General features: G+C 42.8%; 2 protein-coding genes across 2 annotated transcripts in view; both read right to left on the reverse strand.

Moving 5' to 3' along the window:
* Positions 1-18,336, reverse strand: part of zcchc14 (zinc finger, CCHC domain containing 14) — a 36,789-nt gene extending 18,453 nt beyond the window's left edge. The window contains exons 1-3 of the mRNA XM_087844058.1: positions 16,931-18,336; positions 15,386-15,613; positions 5,694-5,922 (exon numbers count right to left, since the gene is read on the reverse strand). Of these exons, the coding sequence (XP_087700184.1) occupies positions 5,694-5,922; positions 15,386-15,613; positions 16,931-17,425 (952 nt within the window). The 5' untranslated portion in view covers positions 17,426-18,336. The remainder of the gene's footprint in view (positions 1-5,693; positions 5,923-15,385; positions 15,614-16,930) is intronic.
* A 1,567-nt stretch (positions 18,337-19,903) lies between these two features.
* jph3b (junctophilin 3b) overlaps positions 19,904-22,116 on the reverse strand; it is a 62,662-nt gene continuing 60,449 nt past the window's right edge. The window contains exon 6 of the mRNA XM_006797421.3: positions 19,904-22,085. Coding sequence (XP_006797484.3) covers positions 22,005-22,085 — 81 coding nt within the window. The 3' untranslated portion in view covers positions 19,904-22,004. The remainder of the gene's footprint in view (positions 22,086-22,116) is intronic.

Genomic DNA, 22,116 nt, shown 5'->3' on the forward strand with positions numbered 1-22,116 from the left:
TTCTTGACCTTAGTGCAGCATTCGATACTGTTGACCATAATATCCTATTAGAGCGATTAGAACATGCTGTAGGTATTACAGGTATTGCACTGCAGTGGTTTGTATCATATCTATCTAATAGACTCCAATTTGTGCATGTAAATGGAGAGTCCTCTTCACACACTGAGGTTAATTATGGAGTTCCACAGGGTTCAGTGCTAGGACCAATTCTGTTTACATTATACATGCTTCCCCTAGGCAGCATCATTAGAAGACATAGCATACATTTTCACTGCTATGCAGATGACACCCAGCTCTATCTGTCCATGAAGCCAGATAACACACACCAATTAGTTAAACTGCAGGAATGTCTTAAAGACATAAAGACTTGGATGGCCACTAACTTTCTGCTTCTTAACTCAGATAAAACTGAGGTCATTGTACTCGGCGCTGAAAAGCTTAGAAATATGGTATCTAAGCAGATTCTTACTCTGGATGGCATTACCTTGGCCTCCAGTAACACTGTGAGGAACCTTGGAGTCATTTTTGACCAGGATATGTCCTTCAACGCACATATTAAACAAATATGTAAGACTGCGTTCTTCCATTTGCGCAACATCTCTAAAATTAGAAATATCCTGTCTCAGAGTGACGCTGAAAAACTAGTTCATGCATTTATTACTTCCAGGCTGGACTACTGCAATTCATTATTATCAGGATGTCCAAAAAACTCACTGAAAAGCCTTCAGTTAATCCAAAATGCTGCAGCAAGAGTACTGACAGGGACTAGAAAGAGAGAGCATATTTCTCCTGTTTTGGCTTCCCTTCATTGGCTTCCTGTTAAATCCAGAATTGAATTCAAAATCCTGCTCCTCACATACAAGGTCTTAAATAATCAGGCCCCATCTTATCTTAATGACCTTGTAGTACCATATCACCCTATTAGAGCACTTCGCTCCCGCTCTGCAGGCCTACTTGTTGTTCCTAGAGTATTTAAAAGTAGAATGGGAGGGAGAGCCTTCAGTTTTCAGGCCCCTCTTCTGTGGAACCAGCTTCCAGTTTGGATTCGGGAGACAGACACTATCTCTACTTTTAAGATTAGGCTTAAAACTTTCCTTTTTGCTAAAGCATATAGTTAGGGCTGGACCAGGTGACCCTGAATCCTCCCTTAGTTATGCTGCAATAGATGTAGGCTGCCGGGGGATTCCCATGATGCATTGAGTTTTTCCTTTCCAGTCACCTTTCTCACTCACTATGTGTTAACAGACCTCTCTGTATTGAATCGTATCTGTTATTAATCTCTGTCTCTCTTCCACAGCATGTCTTTTATCCTGTCTTCCTTCTCTCACCCCAACCGGTCGCAGCAGATGGCCGCCCCTCCCTGAGCCTGGTTCTGCCGGAGGTTTCTTCCTGTTAAAAGGGAGTTTTTCCTTCCCACTGTCGCCAAAGTGCTTGCTCATAGGGGGTCATATGATTGTTGGGCTTTTCTCTGTATCTATGAAGCGCCTTGAGGCGACATTTGTTGTGATTTGGCGCTATATAAATAAAATTGAATTGAATTGAATTGAAAAACTCCCCGTTTATAAGAGCTTCCCCCGCAAATGCTTTAATAACGAACTACTTGACAAATAAATAACAGATAACAGATTAATACAAGCAGCTGACTCTCCGGTGAGTTTCTCATCGTGCAGAGGAACTGTAACTCCATGCTGTTGGACTGCAGGTGGCGACAGTAGTCCTTGTTGTGCTTTGCAGGCTTGGTGAGCTGATGCAGCACCACACGAACCAGTTCTCCACCTGATTAAAACTCTGTTGTGGATACATACAGCTGGAGATAAAACAGCCAAGCAGTTATTCCTGTTATACTTCTTTGAAGACCACTTGAAGCCCATCGCCTGGGGACTTGCTTCATTGTAATGTAAAGTCTCTGCAGATGAGTCTGTTTGGTCCTGGAAAAAACTGGCAGACATGTGGACATCTGCACACACACTTGAACTCTCCATCTGATGATGATATTTACATCTCTGGAGAGGAAGCTGTATAATATCGAGGACTATATCCAGCAGGAGAACACAACACTCAAATGGTCTCAGGCTAGCTGATTAGCCATGTGTCATTTTCTCATGTGAAATTAAAATCTTAAATTACTGGCGAGCTCCTAGTAAACACACATATTTTAGCAGATACACCCATGCTATCAATTTGAAACTCTCACGCTGCGTTGTTCACGATTTATCGCATTCACAAACTTGGGTGTCCACGCTGACCTCCCACTAGGAGGGTGACAACAATACCCCACCAACCTTTTCCAGCTGAGGGGTAAAGAAAAAAGACAATCTTGGTCGGCCTCTCCAAGTAAATTCAAATTGTGGCAAACTCTGTGATAATGCTTTGAATATTTGCATATGTGCACACATGTTGGGGTTTTTTTGGTCTTCTTTTTGTTGTGGATACATGCCTCAGGCACAGTGGCAGGTTAGAGCTGCTCCACCGCTGTTAGATCGGAATTGGGTTGAAAAAGTTGAAAAAGACATTGAGGTGTGTGTGTGTGTGTGTGTGTGTGTGTGTGTGTGTGTGTGTGTGTGGTGTCTCTCTACGTGCCAGGAATTCAGGTATTGATTTAGGACAATTTCAAACTGCACCTACGTGCAGAGACAAGCAGTGAGGAAGGAGGAGACATGAGCAATAAACACAGAGATAAAGGAGTCGCACATCTCTCATCGCTCTGTCGGGAGTGAGTTGGCAAGCAGTTGTGGAAGGCCTGCCATTCAAACTAATCTGGGCTGCCACACACACACACACGCAGCACAAACTATGAAACCCAGCAGTGTCAACGTCCCGATGAAGAGTTTCATTTATCCACTGAGGAGACATGGCACAGATAAATATCCTTCATGTGGCCTCTCGGTCTTTATTACTTTACAGTTGCAGAATTTCTTTTTTGCGCGAGCCAGAAAACATGCTGCAAACCAACACGTGGCTTACTCCGTCTGGCTAGAAGTGGAAAAAATGCAGAGGGAAAATAACAGGGAAGGTTTCACTGTGTGTGGAAATATGCACAGTTCTCTGCAAGTATACTGAACACACACAGTATGTGTATGCTAGGTGTGTGTGCGTGCATGTTTTCTGCTGGTGACAGCTATGTGGTGTGAGCATGATGTAGAGAGATAGTTGAGTATTGTGTTACGGACAGAGGCGAGCACCCGCCCTGTAGAGATTCATCCCACCTTAAGCCGTACCGTACACCCCGACACACCAGCTGCTCACTGGGTGACAATGTGGCTTTAATAAGCCAAAGATGGTTACCTGAGAGGGAGAGTAAGGCCGCGGTGGCAGCTTTTTCTGTTCAATAAGTAGAAAGTTAACAGTTTTAATCTGTGAGGAGGTTACTGATTAGACTTCCTACTAGAGATGGACCGATCCGATATTACGTATCGGTATCGGTCCGATACTGACCTAAATTACTGGATCGGATATCGGAGAGAAATAAAAAGTGTAATCCGATCCATTAAATATCACGAAAGCACCTCACAAAACTTGCGACACGCCGTAACTCGCCTCATAACGTTAGCACGTTGGAGCAGTATGCATCACGTGATAGAGCGGCTGTGGCGTGCAAGAACTGTCGGTGGTCTGGTTAAGCATTTGGAGCCTCGCTAACAACCCGGCATTTCATCTCCGACAAAGTTATCCCAGAGAGAAGTAAAGCGAGTGTGTAAGTTCATCTCTGAATGTTTGTAAAGCATTCCAGCGTTAAGCTTAACAACCGATATATGGAGCGACTGCCTCTCTCTCTCTCTCTCCTGCTGCTACTTCAATCGTGAAACTGATTAATGATCAGCTGATTGGCTTTTCACTCTTGTTTGTTTTTGGCCCACTTCGCACCAGAAAGAGGAAACCAGCGGATAAACAACAGCAGCACGTTTAAGCTTGATAAGCTGTTGTTAGAATTTATTTAATATTACTTTCTACACCAGGATCCTTTTCTACGTAGCTGACGGCTGCTAACTGTGCAGGGGCGGATCTAGCAAAGTTTAGCCAGGGGAGCCGATAGAGCATGAACAGGGAAAAGGGGGCACAAAGACATACTTTTCTTTCTTATTCTCATTTAAAAAGTCTCGCTTTTAATAAATAATTATCCGAATCTTACACCCAAAGTTTTAATATGATGTAATAGAAATCCATTACTGTATATAGTAACTATTAAGTCTAATATACCCTAGTAAGCTATACTACTTTTTCCTTTGGGAAGGTACCATCTGTGAATTCTGCAATTCTGTTGAAGAAAGATGTTGAATCTATTTAATTATTCTTGAAAAATAATAGATTTCTGTGCATTTTTCCCCCACACTGCATCAAATTAAGGTTGATTATGTCGATTAAGCATCATGAGGTGGAGCGTGAGGGATGGTTCCCAATTTTTTTAAATTAATTAATTAATTTATTTTTTGTTGCTGGGAGTTGGGACCCTATTAGTTAGGTTGCTTACTCTTTAAAATACCAGAATAGGGAGGATGGTGCAGCTTTAAGTTTATTAGATTGATCAGTATTGCGAAACTGAACAATTTTTTTTGCATACAGGTATAACAGAATAGCTTTATCGTTGTTGTTGTTTATTTAAACTTGAGTATGAACTTATACAAAATGCAGCAAGATATTAAAAAAAACCTGTTTTATTGATTAAAAAACACACTATATCGGATTCATATCGGTATTGGCAGATATCCAAATTTATGATATCCGTATCGGACATAAAAAAGTGGTATCGTGCCATCTCTACTTCCTACATGACTGTGCGGGCATACACAAACTGGCATTCTTTCCACTGTCCTTTTACACTACAGCTAGATTTTAATGGCTGGATTAATATTTCTCATCCGAAAGCCAGATTTGCTACTTACTTACCCTACTACACCAAAAAAACACACAACTGTACGACAGCTCTTTGCTCCCCCAGCTTCCTGTGAAACACTTTCCTGATTATTTTATGGTCTCAGTCGGTTTTTCAAGGTCTTATTCAAGACAACATGACATAAACATTTTAAATTAGAGTCCCCACTAGAGGGAGAAAGCACCATAAAGGAGGGCATGCCCAACGTGACTGACAAGCTGCTAACCTGTGAGCGTGCACAGTCTCTTACACCTAATCATATCTGCTTCGCCCTCCTCACAGCTGCTTAAAACAGTTAACATATGCAGTCTGTACAACATAAAACAAGTCAGCAAAAAACAGAAAATAGTGAAATTATTTCTACAGCAGTGTTTCCAAACAGCTGGATGTGATGTGGAGTGCATGGAGCATCATTATGATCATTTCCTCACAGTAAGAAGTGTGTGTTTATTTGCATCTTTATAAACATATTTGTGGGAGAGGATGTGCAAGAAGGATATATCGCTGGGTTTTACCACAATATAAATGTTTTTTTCTACCCGTTTGGCGATAGTACCCCCCCACCCGAACCTGAAACCAGGTGCATCTCTACTGCAGCCTACACACACCTGAGCCTTAGGGCAGCATTCTTTCAGTGCAGTCGAGGTGTTTAGATGTGCCAGCATGTCACGTCTTGTTTGGCTGGGTTTAACTGGGTGTATAGCGTGACACCCAGTTAAACCCGGGGGCAATATATTCATACATATTCTTAAATCCATGCAGTGGGTCAGAAATGGGGCAATTTAGAAATGTAAAACACAACTTTTTATTAATGCCGGCTCACCTTTTCCAGAATTCCCCTGCTGGCTCTTAGTTGCCGCATCCTGACTTTGCCCAGCAGGTGGAGAAGAAGGCAGATGAGGGGGCGGCAGAGGAGGTGGTGGAGGAGGGGGAGGAGGAGGTGGTGGTGGAGGACGGAGTTCTTGGTGGGGAGAAGTCAGGTCCTGGCTGACTGTTTGGTCTCCTTGTCCCAAAGCAGCTCCTAATACTGTGCCGGTCTCTCTGGTCTGGCTCTGGAGGGGCAGAGGTGAGAGGTCACGACCACAGAGCGAAGATCAGAGGGAAGCAGTTACAGTTCGGGTAAATATTTACTCCTCAGCTTTAGCCAGGGTTGGTAACCACACTGAAGCATGACAATAATTTACTACCAAAGAAAGTACATGACTCACTGTCAAATGACTCTTCAGCCCACACATTTTCGGTCTTATTTAATGAAGCTCGTAGCTTTTTTTCCTTTATATATTTTCTTTCAGATGACACACAGCGAAATAAAACAGAGTTCAACTGACAAATTAGAAGTTTGAAAAAGCAAACAGTGAATCAGCTTCCTCACAACTCCCCCTCCCTTGAGCTGTCGCCTTCACAGGCTCACAAAACACACGACGTTCGACGCTTAAAACTCTGTGCTGTCGCCGCGCAAACAAACTCTGAGCGATGCTCTCTCTCCAGCGGCTGGCACGATGCTAAAACCAAGTGAGGAGAAAGATCTGGCAGCGCCAAGCAAACCAATATTTAACGAGGCCCGTCGAATGAGAGGGAGCTCTTATTTATAGCAATGCCCTCGAGGGGCAGTAGTAGGGAGGAAGAGCTGACATCCAAACATCTACTTAAACTGGAGCTGCTGGCTGAGCTGCTGCTACGACTGCTATGACGAGAGACGCCCAAACAAAGCTTGCTAAGCTACTCCGCAACATGCACACTATTGCATGCTGGCCACATATGGATTATTAAGTTATTATGAAAACAGTCTTTCTGGTAAAAGTCATTTCAGTTATGTTTAGTTACCTTTATGTCCTGAATGCCTCAGAACAAAGTCCACAATGCAAGCCAAGACTGTCAACTAAGTTAAGACTCGTTAAAGCCACTTTAATCAACAACGATAAATACTTCAGATGAAGTGATTGTGTCTGACATCAAAGGGCTTGTCTTAAGTGGGAAAGCCTAAGAGACTTAATACCCAACTCTAAAGTATTTTGAAGTAGTTTACAGGGATGAAAGGAAGCCATTTTCAGCTAAGAATCTGCAAACAAATAGCAGGGAGGACAAAGAAGTTTAAAGAGCTGCTTCAGATATATTAAGACTGTATATAAATAATGGCCAATGCCACTTGTTTGTGTACTACAAGCCTTGAGTTTAGTCTGTGCCCATCAACATATTTGCTTTTCAAGTCTAAGGTGACAATATCTGTAAGAGACCATAGAGTTGGAGGGTTATTAGCTAACGGTAGCATTGGCTAGCAAGGGGGAGGGGATTAGGGATGGGCATCAGAACCCGGTTCTTGTTGAGAACCGGTTCCCACTGTTTCAATTCCTTGGAATTCTTTGCCATTTTTGCAAACGATTCCCTTATCGATTCCAGTCGCCCCGAATGACATCACCACGTTGCGGAGCGTCGCTTATCAGGCAGGAAACACGGTGCCTAAGCGGCTCAAATGCTCAAAAGTTTGGTTATACTTTACGAGAACGGATGACAACAGGTCAACTTACAATACTTGAAAAGTAGATATTTCATTTAAGGGAGGAAACACTACGAATATGCAAAAGCATTTGCTCACAAAACACACGATGACCTTAAATGAATGTCGTGTTTTTAATTCCGCTCCGGACTCGTGAATCTCAACCCAGCAGCAGCGGTAACGTTTGCACGTCCTCTCCCGTTAATGCGGCAGGTAAATAATCAACTAACAGTGCATATTATGTTAGCGCGATCTGCCTTATTACAAAACCTGCCATTACTGTGCATTTAGGTGACCATGATGAGAGAGACAGAGTCTGGCTCAGATGCTGGCAGTTCTCACTGCAGTCTACCGGTAGCGTCTCCTTTCAGGCCAGGATAGACGAATGTCACCGAGCAGTGACTAAGTTTGTGGTAAAAGGCCTTCACCCGTTTGCCACAGCAGATGCCCCCAATTTCACTTTGGTAAGTGAATGTGTTTAATTGTAGGCAGGGACATTACTGGATATTCTTGTGTAATTGCTACAGAATAATTTATGTTATACTTTGTTATTGCTACAGAAGAATATTTATTTTATTATTTTACATTTACAATTTTTTTCCCTGGGGACCCTGTGACACCCCATTGAAGAGCCGTAGGCTGTGGATCTCTTAAGATCTCACTGTTGGGTTTGTAAGGCCATGTTACTCCTAAATTTCTATCTCGTTCAAAGAGAAGATATAAAACAAAGTTCTAAGCTAATCAACCTTAGTGTTCTCCTTTTTTTAAAAAATAAGAATCGATAAGAGAATCATTAAAGAATCGAATCGTTAAACAGAATCAAAAATGGAATCGGAATCGTGAAAATCTTATCAATACCCATCCCTAGAGGGGATGCTATTTTAGGCTACCGAAAAAGAAAAAACAGGCTTAAAACACAATGTAGTTACTAGCAAAACTTAGCAGACAAATTTTGAACAGTGTCTCTTAGCATAACCAAAGCTGAACAAGATGAAACCTGTGCGACGCTAATTACAAGCAGCTTTAATGCTCCATCACAGGGAACTGAGGCTAAATTATGAGTGTTTATGAGAACAGCAGTTTTGGCATTTCCATGTTGGTCATTTTCTTCAACACAAGTGGCTGCACTTGGTTAACACCAACGCAACCCCCATAAACAGAATAAATATTAGACATGCCTTCATCACATGGCCTTTGATGCTAATGCTAATGTCATCTGCTGGACGTGAAAACAGGCAAATTTGTGCTAACAAGCTAGTTAGAAAGTGATAACAAATTAATGATGGGTTTACAGCTTGGAGGTTGCCTACAGGTTTATGGAAAAAGAGAGGAAAAACATTTCTATGATTACAACAGATCCTCACCAAGTCTGCTGTTTATAAGGTGACGTTAACGCATGCTTTGGTGAAAGCAGAACTTTAACATGCGCCATTCCTGCACTACAAACTGTCAACCTCGAACACAAACAACACAGTTTGTGAATCCCAGCCGAACCCTCACGGTTATGAAATATTACCCCAGCCCAAAACCAGCTCTGCAGTCTGTCAGGATAATGCACTGTTTACGTGTTTAGCTGGAGAACTACGTTATTCTTTTGTGTACACAAAGCAGGGAACTCACAGCTGCTGAAGATAACTGAGTCACAGAAGTTCAATCACCAGACTTGAGGCTATTGTTAAGTCGTTCTTGCCAGTAAAATAAGTTATTGTGTAGTAACAAACCAGTTAACACCCTCACACTCGCCTTTATTTTAAGGTCCTGCACTTAAGGCCAAGGAGGAGTATTTTCAAGTCTGAATTGACGGGATGATCAAACACCCATTGGACTTTTCACTTAACCAACTTCATTCAATAAAAATGCCCTGAGAACCATCCGAATCCATTTAATGGGATAACACTGTAGCCCTTATTAAGGTCAAGTCCTATTTGGTAAATAAGGTTACAAATAAAGTTTTTTTTTTTCTTAAGTATGACCAGGAAATGTATTAATGCACTAAAAGGAGAAGTACTCAAAAGAAAAATGGTCCCAGTGATTGTTCTATACTTTCATAGAGTGTTTACCTAGTTTACTATAGGCTGCAGCTAATGCTAATGGCTAATGAATTGAATCAGAGAATCAATCAATTTGTATAAAATTATATAAAAAAAAAACTTTCCCATGAATTATCATTTTGAGGTTTTGCAGACACAAACCATGCAACATTAACTTGACCACCATTTTTGGACATGTGACAATCATAGTGACAATGTAGGATCAAGTTAATGATCTGGCAACCACCTGTTGCTAAGGAAAACGACATATTCCCCAAATGGGTGGCAGAAACCTCCTTGTGATTCCTTTGGTCAAAAGCATTTTGCTGCAGTTGCATTTTGATTGGGAGTGACAGACATGTCCACAAACACTGTCCAGCTACTCTGCAAGCTGCAGTGAAACTGGATATGAAGACGTTTCACCTTCAAAGTAAAAGCTGTCCCTTATGAAACATGTTGGCTGCAGATTTATTATTGCCCGACTAGCAGTTATGGCTCTAATATACTTTGTTTGCAGTTATGTTTGCAGACAAACATGAAAAACTACAGGCAACCAGTAATCGCTGTTCAGGCCTCTGAGTTCCCTAAACAGTTTTTTTCTAGTATTGGATCTGGATGATGACAGTTAGATGGGCTATCTACAACATGGTCATCTTGGGCCCTACCCACATCCTGTTCAAACCAATCAGAGGGAGGGTGTGTTCTGGTTTCGCACGGAGGATGAACTGAGGTTCCAGTGTGAGGTAAATAAGGATTACTTTGAACTGTGAATCATGCAAAGCTACCATGATAGAATCCCAGAATAAAAATGTGAAACTGGAAATTAGCATGAGAAGTACAGTAATGTGGAAAAAAAAAACAGTGGGAAGCATCAGCTCTTTAACTGCTGTTATGTCGCCCGGTTCCTCGGAAATTCCCCTTATAATGCTGAGTCATAAAATGAAACACAAAAAGATTAGTGTTACGAGACTTCAGCTGATATGCTCTGATGATTCTTCAAAAGGAAAAGCCAAAACGTACTATAGCCTAAAATCAAACAGGCGGTAGATCTGAAAACAATTAAGTGTGCTACTGCCACATCCGCATGCTACTCAGCCAACTTCTGCTCCATCTGCAGACTGCAAGTGAGGGGACGGAAACTCAGACTCAGGAGGTACAAGAAGCAAAAGCAGCACTCACGAGAACAACAAGAATAAGCAAGATTACGAGGCAGGAAAACAGAAAAACAAGGAGTGTGGAAAGAGACCTTCCAGGTAATTCAAAAAAGCTGTAAGTAGCACAAAAAACAAAAACTGAAAATTGTAAAACTCAGACTGGGAGCTGACAGCTGCCCCTCCTCCCCCTGCATTCAGAAACCAGCTCGACTCTGCTGTTAATTCTGACACTAGCTTTGTTTTTATAGACGTATAAAGCTCTCATATAATGAGGCAATTATTCAGGTCTGTGCAGATGTGGGCAGCATACTGCATTTGCTGTTTATACCAATGAGCAATGGCTGGATCCTGCTGGAGAAAATCAAATTCCCGACCACTGCCCCCTCCCAGGAGTTGCTCAGAATCCAGCTGCTTTGTGTTAAAACGAGATCATGAAAGTTGGCTTTAAATCCTGGAGGAGGAAAATACTGGAGTGGCACTAAGGTCTGTCCTATGTGTAGTTGAGAAAAGCAGAAATGCTGTTAATCTCACTAATAACAGTTTTTCTGTGCAATCTGTGAATTTCGTAGTGAATGTTTTTAAAGCTTCATTCATTTTTGGCCACTTGGGGGCAGTAGATCAAGTTGTAAACAAAAGAGCGACAAGTTAGTTACCTGATGATTGCAAACAATCCGAGTCATGTTAGCTTCATTCTCTGTAGATGATAAAAGCTGCACTTTGGGCCCTTTCACACCTAACTCACTTAGTGTGGAATTTTCTTTGGCATGAACTGAAAATTATAGGTGTGAAACTTACCACAGACCATCAGGCACCAAACAGCCAAACCTGAGACTGACAAAGAGCTGGATCAAACTGAACCAGGGTTTAGTTTGTTTCCAGTGTCAAAACACTCTTGGATGGTTCGGAATTTTGGACCAATGACAGGAAGAAGAAAAAGGGGCTGTCATCAGCACTAAAAGAAAAGAAATGAGCCATGGCAGCAGAGGTAGGTCATGTAAAGTCCTTCAGTTTGCTCACATAAGCTCTTTGAACCAAAACTACAAGGATAAAATCTATACAGTGTAACAATAAATAAATGAATAAACAATCATGGTTTGGACTTTCAGGTTCACCAACTAGTGGTTAATTATGTATTTGAAGTTTGATGTCAAGCACACCAAAGAACTGTAGCATGCATTGGTTTAAAATGTCTTTTTTATTTCAAATAATTCTGCCTGTGGAAGTCAAGTTGATGAGAGCTAAAAGAATAAATAAAAACAAAATAGGTTTTGGAACACACGATCATTGGAATAAAGGTGCTGCACCAAAAGCTTCCTTGTGCTTGCTAGCAGACTGCCACGATTTGCCTCCAGTTTGAATGGAATACACCCACTAGCACTAGCTAGTTTGCTAGCAGCGCAGTAGTAATTGAAAACTTGTGATGTAAACTGAAAATGGAGACGGGTCGCCTTCAAAAGGCACTACTCTTACTTTGAAGGCAAACAATCTCCATCTTTATATGTGTCGCACATTTCAGTTTCACCACAATTTAGAGAGTAGTTTGCAGAAGAGTCTGCATCTTCCATGCAGTCTGCAGAAAAATGCACATTTTTCCCTAGCGACCAGCGGTTGCCAGTTGGTCTCTAGCCCTTTGCTACTGGGGCCTTAATCACTTGAACCCTACACTGTGGTGCACAAAAATGGCTGAAAAAGTTAACGTCACATGGCTAATGGTCATGTGACAACAAAAGCCCAAGAGCATGCTGGCAGGCTTAGCTTCAAAAGCTCAGCAGACACAGTGCAGTTCTTATTAAATCTGTGCACAGCATTCACTATATTAGTCTTCCTATGCAGCAATAACCTGCAACATCTATGTTAACACTGCATCAATCAATAAACCACCCACCAGGTGGAACACACAACACATTAAGTCTCTGTTTAGTATAGATATAAAGACAGAACGGCAGTCTTATGCTGTGCAGTTGTAAAACTGAAAGTACAGAACTGGCTTTAATAGTTTTGTTGTATTAATTATGAGTGTACAGCAGCTGTATTAATAGGCAGTATTGTTTGGGGGGGTTTTATTGTTTCTTTTTAAGAGTTACCAAAGTACATTAGAGCCATGACCTTTACATATTAATAAATTCTTAATGAAAACTCATATTAGTGCAGATCAGAGCTTTAAGTTAAGGTTTTGTGCATTTTCCCATACCACTGATTATGTGGAAATTTGGTAGTGGTTTCGTGTTTTTGTGCTCCTAGCATCGTGGCTAGCATAAACCCTGCTTTCAGCTATTGTGTCACACGTGGCAATCCATACAAGGCAGCAGCAGGCTCAGCTGAAAAGCTGCTATAATGTAGATAATGCACATAAAACGCTGTCATTCCCTTCAGAGCGCCAAGAAAAGGAAAGACAGACAGAGAGAGAAACAGAAAAGACGAGGGAGAGAGAGAGGGAGAGAGCATTTATAACTTCCTGGGGATTCACTGGAGAAGCACACACACACACACACATATACACACACACACCACAGAGGGTTGATTTCAGCATAGAGAAATGTGCTGACCTGCACTAAGCAAGAGCCAAGGGCAACAAAACACTAAATACAAACGCTCCTCTCTGAGCTGGGTACTTTCCCTTCAGTGCTCACACATGTTTAAAACAGAGTGTCTGCCTGCTTCTGAGAGAGCGTATACTGTGTGTGTGCGTGTGTGTGTGTGCGTGTGTGTGTGCATGTGTGTGTGTGTAAGAAAGAAACAAAGTACCCAAAACTACACATTTATGATTCATTTCAAAATAATCCCTCAAATCTCTGCAACACGATCTCAGTTGTTACTGTATCAGCTGGTTAATGAACCATTTTGGGAAATCTCCAACAGACTCCACCTTTCATTGCAACACATCCAAGCTGACAGACCACATGCTTGTAATCATTTTAGCACCAATATACAATATTTATGGCTTTATGAGTGTTGTTAAGAGATACTGTTTGTTTTACACAAAGTGCACTATTCCAGTTTCTAATCATTTGTCACTGGATGGGGTTTGGTCCATCCTCAAAAGCCAGGTTGACGGTTCAAACTCCTTGTCCTGCTGACTTGAAAACTAGAATATGACTGACATGAAAATTGATAACACATGTGTTTGATTTCCTTAAATTACTATGCAAAAAGTCTCAAGCCACCCCTCATCTCTTTATATTTTGCTTCCAAGGAGCTAGACGGTCTTGTCATGCTTTAAAGTGATGTTGAACAGTATTTCTCCAGGCTTTCACGTTATTTGTTCCCATTTATTTAGTTGACTCTATTAAAAAAAATGCCACAGACAACAGAGTTTGATGGGCATAAAACAATATTTTTTCACAAACAAGGTGAGAGCTACTAGTGGAAAACATGACATGTCTCAGCACAGTGTGCTATGTGTCCTCAGAAAATCTGAGCAACCTGGACAGGTGGAGGACAAAATAAGTAGCAGGCCTAAAAAAGCCATCTACACCAGACGAACAGTATCTGAAAGTCATGTCCTTAAAAAACTGAGAAAAAAATAAAATCCAGCAAAGACCTCACACAAGACCTAAGAGATGCATCTGGCCCTTCAGCTGTTTGACAAGCATCAGAAATGTTCTCAGTGGAGGGTGGCTGTGACGAAGCCATTCTTCAATTCAATTTATATATCGCCAAATCACAACAACAGTTCCCTCAAGATACTGCGTATTGCAAGATAAAGACCCTACAATAACACAGAGAAGACAGAAAATCCCAATAATCAAATGACCCACTATGAGCAAGCGCTTTGGTGACAGTGGGAAGGAAAAACTCCTTTTTAACAGGAAGAAGCCTCCAGCAAAACCAGGCTTAAGGAGGGGCGATCGTCTGCTGCAACCAGTTTGGGGGTGAGGGGAGGAAGATGGGACAACATACAAGCTGGGAGGAAACCAGAGAGAAAAGGCTGAGGTATGCCAGATTACTCAAGAACTGGACTGAAAATCAGTGGCAACATAGAAAACAAGAAGAGCACAGTCAGATTTTGATCCACCATGCAATACCATGTGGAAAGCATCTGCAGCTTCAAAAAAACGCAGTAAAAGTACAAAAAAAACACAACGGTGAGTCAGACTGGCCTCCTCAGAGCCCGGGCTACAACATTAATGAAGCAGTGTGGGATCATCGAGAATTCAACATAAAGGCAGCCAACTTCAGTCTGTGTTAAAGAATAAATGTGATCATATCAAACAACCTGTTAAAATTATACAAACTCTGCTTTTGACTTATACTGTATTTCACTGGACCCATTTGCCATTTTTCTAGCAAAATATTAAGAAACTGTATATTGTAACGTGTTCTTTCACAGCTTTCAGCCTCTTTGTTCAGCTCACAGTGTGTATGAGGGTTGATGTGTACAGCCCGGCACATCAAGCCAAAGAAAACGAGCTAGGATTAGCTCGACTGGTCTCAACATGAAAGATGTATTTTATGCCTTGAGCATCGAAATAATAACATTCCTGTGATGAACCCTGAAGCTGTATTTAATAAGATTGTTATATTGATTTCCAATTGCTGAAGTTAATAAATAAATATTTGCTGAATGTTTAAACTTTAACAAGTTGATATAAATCTGATTGATATTGTGCTTATAAAAAGAACATTTATTATTAATTAGTTAGCCCTGCGACAGGCTAGCGACCTGTCCAGGGCGTAAATCCCCCATCCGGAAGTGAATGGATGGAAAGTCATAGTTAAGTAGGCGTTCACAAGGACAAGTTCACGTTTGGAGGCAAAACCCCCCTCCCCCCAAAAACAAACTCAAATACATTTTGTGTTTGAACTGAAGCTTGGTGTAGTGTTAAACTATTCCTACCTTGTGCCAGCAGGTGCAGTGTGTGAGGCAAGCTTGGCAGGGAGACAGAGGCAGGTAGGCAGCGCTGGCATCAGGCAGGGAGCAGGCAGTGGGAGACAGGGGGGACAGAGGCAGGGACACCGACTGACGGTGATAGTGGTGATGCGGCTGAGCGTAACAGATGGCAGCTCGTTCACCGCTCTGCCCTGCAGCTTGAGCTTCTCCTCCTCCTCCTCCACCACTGCTTGCCTGGAACAACAAACACACACAGTACGAGGGTGAAGAGCACAAATATGACTACCTGCAACATGCTGAGTGACAGCGTGATCCATTTATCTATTCATCTCTGGTCTACACGGGACACAAAACAGAAATGTGGAACTACCCTCCTGCTTATTTGTAGGAGATTTTCCATCATAACGGAAGTAATTTAATTTAATTTTAGTCACATATAAGAGCTTTTCTGGGAGGAGATGTTTAACTGTAAGATTTTTCTGAGAGAATAACATTGTTATCACTAAAAACGATAAACTAATTCCTGCTCCTCAAACCTTCAGTTTGCAAGGGACAGCCAATCCCAGCAGAGATAGCTTAAAGAGATTTTAAACGGCTCATTTCAGATGATTAAGGATTATCTTCAATTTTAAATGAAGCAAAGGAAAAAAAAAAGAAAGAAAGAAAATATTGAGCTTGAAATAAGCACAGGTAGCTCCTCTTCAATCTATTCAGCACTGATAACCCACCACTTGTTGCTTTCACCTACAACCATGTAATTTACCTTGTTCAGTACTGAACAGCACAGACCAAGGTCTGTGGCATTCACAGGCAGCCTGTCATTTACAGTATCTAACCTGTAATTTGCTGTATAGGTAACATGAATGTGCTGCACACCTGTAACCAGCTGGTGTTTCACTTGCTGTAATCACACTTTCTTTTCTGACCGGAAGAGAAATCCTCACCTCTGGCCACGCACCAGTAATAACCCTGGATGGCGAAGCTGAGGTGATCTGAATTTCCATTTTCATCTTGTTTAACTATTTTTGCAGTGGGTAATCACAGGATCTTAGTAAATCCCTCAACTGGACTTACACTCGTTATGTATTTGGGTTATATCATTCAAGCTTGGTACTGTTTTCTGAAGTGCCTTTCACTTCCTCTTTTTGAGTAACCACAGAAAAATCTCACTCAAAGTCTCTTCCTCTGTGCAGGCTTTTTCCATCTGATACATAAACTGAACCTCCTGAACAGCTGTGTCAGCACCTAAGTGGGAGAATTAAAGTGAAATAGCCCCATTTCCTGTCTGATAAATGTGCATTTTTCCTCCAGAAGTTAGATCCCAGCATGTCTTGCCAACGTTTCTTGATCCAGTTCTCAGTCTGCCAAAAAAGTTGGCACACGATTTCATATCACACTCTGTGCTGTTTTAATGCACCATCTGCCAATCAAGCCAGAACTTCCTCTGACACATCTACCAATAAATACGGCTCTTGTAAACAAATAAAGTGTGAATCCCCCTCCCCAACTAATTTCTCTCCCTCTGAAGGAGTTATAGGTGCACTTTCTCACCTGCAGGATGTCCTGGATCTGGCTGAGCTGCTGCCTCAGCACCTGCTTCTGGTGGAAGCTGAAGGCGGGGTGGTTGGATGCCATGGTGAACAGCAGCAGAAACTGCTCCTCTGTCCTCCCATCGTTCAGCGCCAGGCCGTAGTTATTGATCACCGTGTCTATGTGGGTCAGGGTCCGGTACAGGACCCCCGCAGCCTCCCGGTTGTCTGAACCGAGCAGTGCGAGGGACACCAGCAGCTTGCTGCGCACCACCTCATCTGTGATGTTGGTAAGGCCCGACAGGTCGACGGGGTTGTTGGCTTTGATCTCCGCATCCCGTAGAGAGTGGTAGTCCTTGCGAGCCAAGTCCTCCAAGCACGAGCCGAGGAAACGGAGCTCGATGGGGACGCAAAGGTCCAGCAGGCCGCACAAGAACTCTGCCCTCTGGGCTGAGTTGAGAGAGGAGAACCAGCGGTACATCCCCTCTCTGTGAACACAGCTCTGGCTCTCCACCATCCTCACACACGCACTCACACTGTATGTGGACCGGTACAGTAACTACAGAATCACTTTAAAATGATTAAAAACGACTTGAAGGGAGCGCGCGCGCGCTCGGGTGTGCGCACAAATTGCGCAGGCGTCGTTGGCAAACTCAGTCCTAATTTACCAACTTAGGTTGGCGGCTGTTTGCCACCACAACGTTCTCGGTGTTTGTCTGAGAGCGGCCGCAGGAGTGAAATTTAACAAGCAACAGTCGTTTCCTTTGTTGTCGGAGCAGAGACGACACCTAAGCAGGCCTTCCCGAACCAGAATCTCCCCAAAGTCGTCTTACATGCAGCCAAAGTGGACTGGTCTGCATTCACCACGGAGCACGGCAGCCCAGAGTCCCTCCGCCGTGTCCCCCTCCGCCGGTCGGACCGCGGACCCCCTGACGGCTCAGAAACAGTTGTTGCACAAAGGCAGGCGAGATCAAAACACACCGCCCCATTCAATGATACCCTCAAGCACACCGAGACTTTTTGATCCGAGCCGCCAAGCCAAAAGGCACAACAACAAGCCCTTCCTGCAGAGTTGCTCCACCGTCCTCATGGCTTCCCAAAACTTGTACGAGGAGCCGCGGGCACCAGCCAAAGACTGTGCCGGATTTCAAGTTTGTAAACACAACTAGTAGATCCCGAAGCTACTGCTGGTTACCAGTGGAAATACCACGATAACATTTCTTAGACATTACCTCATCAAAAGCAGCTGTGGATTAAAAAGAAATCTCACTGACGACTCTGGAGGCGTTTTTTAAAGAAGCCATGAAGGAATTTGGTGCACATTTTACTTCTAGGTTCTTCTCATTCTGCCATGAATCTTGGAAGCGAGAAAAAACAGCTGTATATAACATTATCCCAACTCTGGTAACAAGACAAACCTACCACAGAGAACGGTCTGCTCTGATTGGCTGCGAGAGCTGTATTTAATAGAGGCTCCTCCTGCGATTGGTTCAGAGCGATATCCGTTGCCCTTTTATTCCACATCTTTTTCTCATGCGTTCATACTCCGCTTAGTTATTAGGTATTTAAAGTGCCAGACACACGCTCAACTGATGCTTCCAAGCGAGTTTCAGCTTCATGGAATAAAGAGAACTGCAACAGTTGTCTTTATTCCAGTATCGAATCAATAATCTCCACGGAGGAGAATATGCAGAAGAGTAGTTTCCTGTCAGTACTGGTTCACTTTTTTTTTTTTTTTTTTTTTTTGTAAATTCGGGGATTTTTTTTTTTTTGGTAAAGTTCCCTTTAGTCGTTTATTTAGTTATTTATTTCAGTATGGTATCATCAGTGTATTTAAAAATGCATATCATGACTTATAAACTGTCACTTTTGAGGAAGTTCTGGCACAGTATTTTACATTTCCCCTCCACTTAGAGGTCAGTTTTGCTAATAGTTACTGATCTTTGAGTACCTCTGAGCAGAATGATGTGTGTTCAGAGTTTGATACTACTTCATGTGCCTTTAAAGTCGTGTGCTGGGAGTAAGACCTGAGTTAAAGATGTGGGCAGTTTGGTGTTCTTCTGAATGAGGCTGCAGTTGTCAGGGAGTGCAATTTAAGTGTATGGCGCTTGAACTGGCATTAATCTTTGGGAATGCACCATGTTTTTATCCCTTGTGACCCGTCCGTAAATTCATGTCCCACAAAAACATTGTTATTTATTTATTTTAGTATATTAGGATCTGGTCATGCTGTTTTGAACTGGTAATGTGTCCAGCGTTTCCCCCTGACTTTCGCCCAGTTTTAGCTGGGATAACTATCACTTAACTACTTATCCAACTTAGCTAAGTGATTCGGGGATCTGGTCCTCTTAGTGTGAATGTCAGGACCTAAGGCTTATAATAGAATAAATCAGGTTTTCCACTTCATGTCTGGGTTCCTTTTTTCCTTTTAACTGTTGTGGTATATATTTAAACTTTACAGCCTTTTTGGTGTAGTTCATATATAGGTCCAGAAGATGGCAGCAGATGGCTATGCTGATGCCTGCTGCAGCGGCACATTGCCGACGGACGTGGTGTTGTGTCCAGCGTAATATTTGCCTCCTCACAGATGATAAAAAATGTACACACACCCTAAAAGTGCTGCTTAAATTCTGATTTACCTAATAATAAAATGCGCTAACTCTAGTGGACTGTGTCCCCTCACCTCACCCAACAATGTAGTTCTAATCTTCTTTCTTCTCCACCTGCAGTTCTCCCTTGCTCCATCGTCTCGACTGTTTCAGCACATTAGTGTCTATAGGTAAGCCCCGCCCATAAACAAAGACCCCGCCCTCTGCTGACGGAGGAAAGGTCTAAGGTTGCTATAGTAACCATACCCCTCCCTCCCAAGCAGGTTCTGTACCACTCCCTCTCTGCATCAGGGATGCTGCAAAAACTGCACACACAGAAAGTATGAAAACACAACGCAACGCAAAGAAAGAGAGAGAGAGAGACCAAAAATACAGGAGCCAAGTCGTTTTCTTTCAAACACTTTCATTATTTTTCTCCACACAACTGAAAAACAGAGTAACTCCCAGAAACGGAAAGAAAGAAAGAAAGAAAGAAAGAAAGAGGAGAGTGAAACTATAGAGAGAGAGAGAGAGAGAGAGAGAGCTTGGCATGCTGTAGCATGCTGCAGACTAACAGGGTGGTGCAGGGTTATCGTCACCAGGCTGATGACATACAGCAGAGCTTCTAGACCGAGGTGTTGTCAGAACATGGGGAAACGCCAGAAATGAGCCTACAGCCTGAGAAACGCTGTCGGACAGAAAAGCAACAGCAAACCTCTCTGCCCCTCCTGGAAGTTGTTACTGATGGTGAGGGTTTCAGCCATCCAATCATGAAGGAGGAGAAGGACGAGCAGACACACACACACACAGATGTTCATATACTCTCAGAGCAGTCATGTGCACACATGGAAAGAAACAGAGGGATTGTACTGGGCGGTTTGAGAGAAATCCAGTTGATTAAAAAGCACGACAGCTGTCTGTGACAGTCTTGCGTGTCAGTAAGAGTCTTGCTCAGCAAAGGAGAAGTTAAGGAATGGAAAGGATTAATCCTCACTTGGCGCTGGCTACTGCTTACTACAACAGCATTGCATCACCTAGCTCCAACTAGGGACTTTAATCTGTGTCGCTTAGTTGAGTAATATCAATGAGAAAGAGGCCGCTTTCCAAACTGTGCTCCTGTCAAAACCTAACCTTGCTTCTGAAGCTTCTGAAGCTTCCAGATTCAACGCACAACTAAGATATTACAGCACATATGCATGCATTGTTGTACTTGGATCAATTTGCTCTACAAAAGCAATGCAGTTGGGCGACTAGGATTTTTTTCAGACATCTTGCAAGTATAGTATAAAAGATGTTGTCATTATCTTCAGGTTAGGTTTTAACAGAAGCAGTCGGAAAGCCGTATTTGTGAGGCTTCGATGGAAGCGGTATTTTCCTTTAAATACCTCAGCTGGTGGTACAGCAGGCGCAGGGCTCTGCCAATACGCTGTGCTGTGAATGTCCACCAACTCAGAGGAAGTTCCATCCTTTGACCGGTGTGTGCGGAGGTGGGGTTGAGTGGGAGGGAGAGAGATGGCGCGAGTGCAGCTGTCAGCCGATGCTAGTCGGCTAGATGTTGCTGTGCGGCGACTCTGTCCTCGTGAGATGCTCTTGTAAAGTTCATGAACAGCATGAAAGGCCACTGTGCAATTTTGAGACCACACACATAAACACACACACCCTCACGCCTACACACACAGGCATATACTGTGATGGCAAAAACATCCAAGCTTGATAGAAACTCGCATTTCACTGTGAACATGATATCCAAACACGCTTCTCCTCACACACAGTATGCGATAAAAATTAACCAGATAAAGAAGAAGAAGGATGGGGTAAAAGCAATGAGTGTGTGTGTGTGTGCATGTGTTGGACAGCGCATACACACTCTGCAGCTCTTGAGTGTGTCTCAGCCAACACAATGGAACATAAGCCCACAACCATCAGTAACAACACCGGGGCAGGCGGAAGAACCAAAAGGCAGGAGTTTTAGAAAGAAGGGGAGGAGGGTTACAAAATAAAGAACATATCCATCAATGTATTGTACATGAGAGAAAATGTTAATAAATAAATTTTAAGTTACAAATCTGTTGAAAACTATGATTTGAAGATGAAAAAGTCTGTCTGGTCAGTCCTGTCTGTGCACTTGCTGTAAATGCCAGCTGCAGCTTTCGTGCCTGAGAATCAGGCAGCCCACTCGAGTCTTGACGTGAACCTCTGAAGCTCACTTAAGTCCAGTTTCTGGACTATATTATCTCACTGCAGTCCAGTCATCTGGACTGCTTTACCCCTCCTTTGTCCACCCCTTTGGGCTCTGCACTTCAGCATTTCTTCCAGGACGGCCGGACCAAGCTCTGCTTAGTTTGGGTTAGCCACCTTTAGCCCAAATGAGGGTGGAGCCCTCCTTGGTCCCAGCTGGTTGCAGCAATCTCACCAGGAACACGAAGGGGCAGCAGATTCGCCGTAATACTCATATGAATTTATAGTTGTTGTAGCATAGGTAGGCTGACTCTGAAAGCGGTGCTGTCTTTAAATAAAAAAGTGGATAAACAAAATAGCCACTCCAATGTTGAGCAGAATCACCATGACAACCAGGATGGAGCTGTATGCCTGCGTGGGAGAGAAAGAGAGAAAAGAGAGA

The sequence above is a fragment of the Neolamprologus brichardi genome, chromosome 7 (genome assembly GCF_056152115.1).
Source record: "Neolamprologus brichardi isolate AB-2024 chromosome 7, ASM5615211v1, whole genome shotgun sequence".
NCBI classification, from domain to species: domain Eukaryota; kingdom Metazoa; phylum Chordata; class Actinopteri; order Cichliformes; family Cichlidae; genus Neolamprologus; species Neolamprologus brichardi.